Here is a 7,153-nt window from a genome sequence, read left to right as displayed (position 1 = left end):
CTTAAGGATGAAATGAGGCCATACAGCCCTCAAACTACAACATGGTGGCAGCGCACTATGCTCCTGGCTATTACTAAGTACTCCCCCCTCCCCGCCCCCCCAACTGTGGGCCCCAAAGGCTAAACCCTCCCTCATCTACCACAAACAAGGCTCCGCCTTCCACCTGCAGCCTGCGGGCAGAGGACCAGAGCTTAAGTCTCGGCAGCCCCTCCTCCATCTCTGCGGGGGAGGCGAGTCCGCAGGTGGTGTCCCCCTCCCCGCCCCCTCCCCCCTAGAGGCACCGGCCGTGGAAGCACCTACCCAGAGGCGATCAGCACCCGGGACTGGGCGATGGCCAGTCGCTGCAGGTTGGTTCGATTCAAAGTCGCCAGGGCCACCCTTCCCGTCTTGACGTTGGCTCCTGGGGGGCTGGCAGGAGAGCCCGCAGTCGCCCCTGCCGGCGTGCCGGAGGCTTGTCGCCGCATGGGCTGCGATGGGGCGCTCTTTATCGGGCCTCGAATGGTGCCTGTGCTGTCCAGTGGCTTGGTCCCCGGGCCTGGTGGCGGGGGCAGCTTGACCGCTCCGGATGGGGCCACGTTCTTGCGGGCCACGGGGGGCTGCAGGGACCCGGCGCTCCCGTTGACCACGGCCGCCTTGACGCTCATCACCAGGACGCACTGTGGGCAGGAGCAGGGCGGGCCGGGGGGCAAGGCGGCCGACCCGGGGTTGGCCGGCCAGGACTGGGCCTTCGGCAAGGAGCCCGTGACCATCGGGTAGATGAGGTCGAGACGCCGGCGCACGCGGCGCTGGCGCTGAGTCTGCCGGTTGATCTGGCCCATGGTGCTGAAGTCGATGACGTAGCTAAAGCCGATGGAAGTGAGGTCGATCCAGGGGTGCTGCTTCTCGTAGGCGTGCTGGATGGTGATGCCCACTTCCATGTCGTAGGGCGTCCAAGAGCCGTTGTCGGTCTCCCACTCCCACACCACGCCCTTCCCGGGGGCCGAGGACGGGTCATAGTAGTTGCGGCGAACAGGGCGGAGGGTCCCTGCCAGAGCGGGACAGAGCAGAGGGTCAAGGTCAGCAAGGAATGAAACGGAATTGTTTCATTAATAAGTAAACAGTGAATGAATCCTACTGCGTGTGGTGGAGATGGCGGCTTTGCGTGAGACTCATTCCCGCCTTACAGGAGTCTGCAGTCGCACCAGGGTGAAACGGGTGAGTTACAAGGAAGACATGTGGCAGGCAGTGCCTGGTACCAGAAGGAGCACCTCCTGGTTTGGACTCAAGACACCTTGGTCTGCAGCCGAGTTTGTTCACTTACTAGCTCATGCGGATTCCTCAGCCTCCTTGTCATCCGTCAGAAACAGAATGGTAACATCTTTGCCGAGTCTTTGTGAAAGTTAATTGTGACTCACATATTCATTCAACAAATATGCATTTGTGTATGCCAGGTCCTGGATTTCTCCTATGCCTTACGGCATATGAAGCCCTTGACACCCAACAGGTGCTCTTAAATATGATATTCCTTCTCCCCTGTCCCTAAAAGTCCCTGCCCCAAGGATTATGGAGGAAAAGGACACAGGGCCATGGAAACCGAGAGGGCAGAGGAAGACTCTGCCTCCGTCCAGGAATGCTGCCCAGAGGCAGTGGTGATTGAGCTGGGGTCTTACTTTGAGAAATCAGATTGAGCGCATTCTCTCAAATTTCCCATCATCGAATCTTGTATCAACAATAATGGTCATAAAAATACTTTTCTATTTATCAGATGTCTTTCTTTCAAGAAGCTCAAAGCCTCCTAAAGAGAAGGTTATATTAATTTTTATAGTCTTGCTGGGTCGGGGGGCCGGGACAGGGTTTTGGCAGGAGAACGGTACGGTGGAAGGGAGCCTGCAGGACCGAAGGGAAAACTAAGCCCGTAACTGTCTTCTCCTCTACCCACCCCATGCCCAGACCGGGGCTCATTTCATGGCATCATCACTGAGGCTGAGGACACCTGGTCCGAGGCAGGTGGGGAGGCCAGGGAGCTCCAAGGAGGCTCCGAATCTGTCTGCCTGAGTTCTATCCATCAACGTGGTGGGAAAAGGCTCCCCTTCTCCAGCCTCTGACTCACCCTTCCTCCGACCCAGAGGGAGACACCAAGACTTGGGACAGAATCCCATTCAAGGGGGGAAGAAAAGGAACAATGGCTATTCAGGCCTTTGCCAGGGTCATAACCTGCCCCCCACCCCGTCTCCAAGCCCCTAATGACCCAAAACATCAACATTCAGAGGCAGGAGGGAGAGGCAGAACAATCCCCTATTCAGCACCAGGCCCTCTGCAGGGGACATGGAGGACGGGAGGAAGGGGGGCAATAGTCCCCTGGTTGGCCTCCATTTCCTTCCTAAGCAGCCAGCTCCCTGGGGAACAAAGAGGACAGGCTTCGTGTCCCACAGTGGAGGCTCCGTCCCTTCCGGCTGTGTGATCGAGCCTCAGTTTCCTCATCTGTTCGGATAGCTACTTCAGTGGGTGAATGTGGATTAAATGCAGGAATGACGATAAAGCACCGAAATAACACCTGTCATGTGGCAAGTTGGTGATTATGATTGTAATTTATTTTCTATTATATGTCTAAGCAGGATGGAGGACTATAGGAAAGTTTAGTGCAGGGGATGCTGTGTTATTCAGAAAGCACTTTTTCTTATTCCAGATCATACAGACTTCATGGCAATCCTATGAAACATCTTTTACAGATGGAGAAATTAAATTTAGAGAGCTTAAATGACACTATATTTTTTCCAGGGTAACAGGGACATTGTATTTGGCCCATTCTCGCAGATGTGTTTGAAAGGCATTTTCACAAGTGCCGCCAGCCCCAGAGATGCCAGAGAATTGCCCCAGAACTTCTGGAGACTCTGCTGTGGCTCTCGCACACCTTTCCAGGTTCGTCTTCTTCTGTGCTTGTGTTCCCCCCCGCCCCCCGCTCCTGACAAACAGATGCCCCTTTTATCCTCAAGCATCTCTGACCTCCTCCCCTATTCACCGGGTCCCTTCTACCGAAATGCCCTCCTTGCCTGCCATGTTTACTTATTGAAATTCTCCGGATCATTCAGGTCCTATGCTGTTTGCCATCCACGTCTTGAAAGGTTCTCCCAGTCCAGGCCCCACCCTCGGGACATCTGGGGACACCAGAGCCCTCAGTGGAGGCACAGTGGACACCAGAGGCCAGCTCCTTGCCCCGTTGCCTAATGCAGTGACCGGCAGTAACAAGGGCTTCCTGACGTGCTGTGATCGACTGATGACTTCTGACTACTGCGGCATTTTGGCATTTTATCATTTCTCGCATATCGCCGAGTACTCACTAGCCGCTCCAGGCGCTCCTCAGGTAGCTCACAGTCTAACACAGGACAGGAGTGCCGATGACTATGAGGCAGAACGGCGCCAAGAAAGCTACCAATCAAATGCACGTTGGCTGAGAACCTGACCACGTTCCCACTGTACTTAGATGCCTTCCATGACCCCCTGAGGTCAGGACGGAGGTCCCCTCCACCCGCCAACCTCTGTGGCCCCCTCACACGTAATATACTCTGCCCACATACATGTCTGCTGCCCTGGCCTCCTTCAGCCTCTGCCCACTGCCATGCTTCTCTGGGCCCCTTCACAACGCTGGTCCCTCTCCACAAGCTCATCCTCTTCGCTACTCATCCTTCAGGTCAAGTTCCTGTTCCTATTTATCATCATGTGCAGTGACACACTTATCTGTGTGATTAACCTGATGAATGTTTCTCTTCAGTGGACTCCCAATCCCACGAGCCCGGGCGTCCATCCAGGTGTCTCTGCTCATGGCTGCACCCCCTGTACCTGGCATGTCCTATGGGCTCGGTCAATATCGATTACATAAATGAGGTAATGATGGTGTGGCGCACGTTTCAAGAAATGGATGACAGATAGCGTAAGACCTGAATGATAAGCAGAATTGCAATCGGCAAGAACAGCAGAGGAGGAGGGCATTGCAGTGGAAGGGACCTTGTGAATGGTTGGGGTGGCGTGTCAGAGAATCCGAGGGGATGCACGAGGTCAAGGCAGACGGGGGTTTGTCAGGCATAGAGGAAAATGTAAGGCATGGAGGAAGATAAACCTGGAAAGGTGTGAGAACCGGAGCGCAGAGGGTCTAGACCGCCAGGCTGTGATGGGTTTTATTGGTAGGTAATGAGGAGCCAGTGAAGTGTGTGACACAGAGGAGTGACAAGACCAAGGCTGCTCTGTTAACTAGTTCTACGTGAGAAGTAATGAGGGTGCTGGGCGTGAAAATGAAAGCAGGTGGAGAAAACCTACGGAGAGGAAACGGGTAAGACTTGACCACGAGTGGCCGAATGCTTCCCCAGAGAGGCTCCAGCATCGCCTGCTTCAGAATCTCCTGGGGTACAAAGCAGTGGTGCCCCTCAGCCCTGGGGGTCAGTGTCTCCAGGGACTGGGCCTGGGAATCCGCATGCGAACTCACCCTGAGTCTTCATCGTGCCCACACTGATGGCCCAACAGCTTGGTCACATGCGCTACGCGCCCAAACATCCTGGGCACCCGAATACGATGCTGAATGACAGAATGCGTCAAAGAGTCCTCAGGCCTTGACCGTGGGCAAGCGGTAAAAGGGCTACCTGAGGGTTCACAGGCAGAGGGGTGTCGAGAGGAAGAGCTGGGTTTGGGAGGGAAAAGTAGCGAGTTAAGCTCAGCCCGAGCAGCTTATTTAGCGACAGGAGCAGACCTCAGAGCAAAGATGTGCAAGGAGAAAGATGGCGGGGTCTGTCTGACTGTTCCCAGGGTCCACTCCGTCTGGACCCGTCCTGGACCTTTCTATGATCGGGACGATGGACTAGATGATCCGAGGAAACTCATTTGGTCCCAGGGTGCAGCGACCCAAGGAAAAGGCCTCTAATGGGATAAAGAAGGAAGAACGAGAAAGAAAAATCACTTTTTTTTTTTTTCCTGGCAACCCAGACGCCTGCTCTCCAGAGCACTCAAGATGGTTTGGCTCCTGGGTCATGGGAGACGACCCCTTTCAGGTGTGATGTGAGGTCTCTAGGGTGTTTCACCCACATCGTGCCCCCAAATCCCCGCCTTTCTTACCCGCAACCCCTCACCCCGGCTAGAATGTTCCAGGAAGGCAAAGACTTCGGTGCTGGTTATTGCTACCCCCACATGCCTGGCACCAGGCCTGCACGAAGGAGGCATTCCACGTGCGCTCACCGCACGCAGGAGTAGAGTATGGAACATTTAACTGGGAACCTCAGCTCCGCCATCGACTAGCTGTAGACTTTCGAGCTTCCTTTCCTATAAAATGGACATGACGAAAGATGTTTCGTGTCCCCCGATCTTTGCCTCCTCCGTTCCTGTGCTCACAGAGGACGGAGGGGTTTCTTTTTGGGAGGAGGGGGGCTGAAAATCGGCTTCTGTCAAACCTTTCATGATCCAACCTCTCCACCCGACCCTCTCACCGCATTACAGCCATAAAAGAGGCCAGAGTCGCATAGAAAACTCTGAGCTGGAAACGTCCCTCCTTCACACCATGCCACTTCTAAGTGGCATCATCACCGTTACAGGGGCCAAACGCATTCACCCGCCGATGTGCATGATGGGAAGGTAGGAGCCAGAGGGACTCGTAAGGCTGCTCTTCATTCTACAGAGGAAAATGAGGCCTGAGCAGTTAAGGGCCTCGCTCAAGGTCACGTCAGAAGCCAAGAGTCCAGGATGAGAGCCTGTCATGTCTCCCCCACCCAGCCTGGGTCTTCCCCCATCCTGATGCTGGGGCCCTGGAGAGGGCAGTGATCAGGTGTGTTGGAAGACACAGGGGAGACTGATGCTCCGGTCACTGCCCTACCACTGGAAAAGGTCAGCCCAGTCAAGGTAAATGACCGTAGGTAGCGAGGACCCAACTAAGGCTTTTGGAAGCAGCCAAGACCCAGTCGCCTCTGTCTGTCCCCATCTCTTCCCTTCCTCCAGATTCTCTAGCCCAAAAATGCCACAGAGGAGACCAGCGTAAAATGCAAATAAGCTCAGACCGGGAGGCAGTCTGGGGGACAAAAGGCCCGGGGCAAACAGAGGCTGGCAGAGGGTGTCTGCAACCTCCTAGCCATCTCCCTGGAGACAGGCTGGATGAGATGGGAGCCCAGGGGGGCAGGCAGTCTGAGGACCCCCTCAGCAGCAGGGCAGGCAACCTCTGAAAAGAAAAAAAACAAAGCTCCCACGTCAGGAAATGTCTCCACATGGAAGAGCCAACGAAAAAAGGGAGGAATCGCCTCCAGGCAGGGGACTTCCAGCTCTCTTTTGTTTATGGGGATGTTTCTGGTTCCCAGCTTCAAACTGTGGCTTGAATTGGTGGTGGTGGTGGGGGTAGGGGGAGAGAGAGAGAGAGAGAGACGGTGGGTAATTTAATTAAACATTGCCAGGGCTTGGCCGAGGTTGCCTGGGAGCCAGTAGTTTAAAGTTCCTCGCCTGCCACCGCCTCATCAATGAGCTATATTGAGAGGAACTGTGTGTCTGTTGGCAGGGAAGGAAGAGGAGGGGGCTCCGAGCCCAGAAACCCAGAGATCCTATTCTACTTTGACAAGCTCCACGACAGACCCAGCATTCCTGGGAATTCAGCCCAGGGCTGCCAGCACCCAGCACAGGGCCTGGCACTGAGGAGGGAGGCGCTCGGTACCCCACCACCACCGGAATGAGGGGGTAAAACCTCGGCCATGGGAATGTGTGCCTCCAGGACAGACAGGACTGTGAAACCACCCCACCCCAGGCCATGACCCTTCCAAGGTACCACACTGAGGCCATGTTTAAAATGATCTGGGGCCAGGTCGAAAATCTGAGGCACCCTCGGCACTCTGCCCTGAGGTCCTGGTGGCTGGCCTTGGACTAAACTGCTAGCCACCAGGCAGTGCCCAGCCTGTCCTCAGGGCAGAGTGATCAGCCCTGGCGGAGGTACCTAGCTTCTGTCCTTCAACCCAGTTTTCCTAGAACTTTATTTATGTGGAAAGGACCCCCCCCACCCACCACCCCTCCCCAGGCCATGACCCTTCCAAGGTACCATGCCCATCTTAGATACCCCTAAGCACCGATTAAACTTTCTCCCTTCCCAAATGCGAACAAGGGCTGGGACTCTTGCGTCACCAGCGTGGTTTCTCCATTTGCTGCAGAGATTTTGTTTCAA

At 55.2% G+C, this 7,153-nt stretch overlaps 1 protein-coding gene across 1 annotated transcript in view; it reads right to left on the bottom strand.

The window, feature by feature from the left end:
- Nucleotides 1-7,153, bottom strand: part of DTX4 (deltex E3 ubiquitin ligase 4) — a 27,736-nt gene that overhangs the window by 18,632 nt on the left and 1,951 nt on the right. Inside the window, exon 2 of the mRNA XM_006908319.3 lies at nucleotides 301-1,024. Within this exon, the coding sequence (XP_006908381.1) occupies nucleotides 301-1,024 (724 nt within the window). The remainder of the gene's footprint in view (nucleotides 1-300; nucleotides 1,025-7,153) is intronic.

Source organism: Pteropus alecto, unplaced genomic scaffold, assembly GCF_000325575.1.
Source record: "Pteropus alecto unplaced genomic scaffold, ASM32557v1 scaffold793, whole genome shotgun sequence".
In the NCBI taxonomy this organism is placed as follows: Eukaryota; Metazoa; Chordata; class Mammalia; order Chiroptera; family Pteropodidae; genus Pteropus; species Pteropus alecto.
The sequence above is the reverse complement of the archived record's forward strand: the minus strand, read 5'-3'. Positions and strand labels throughout refer to the sequence as shown.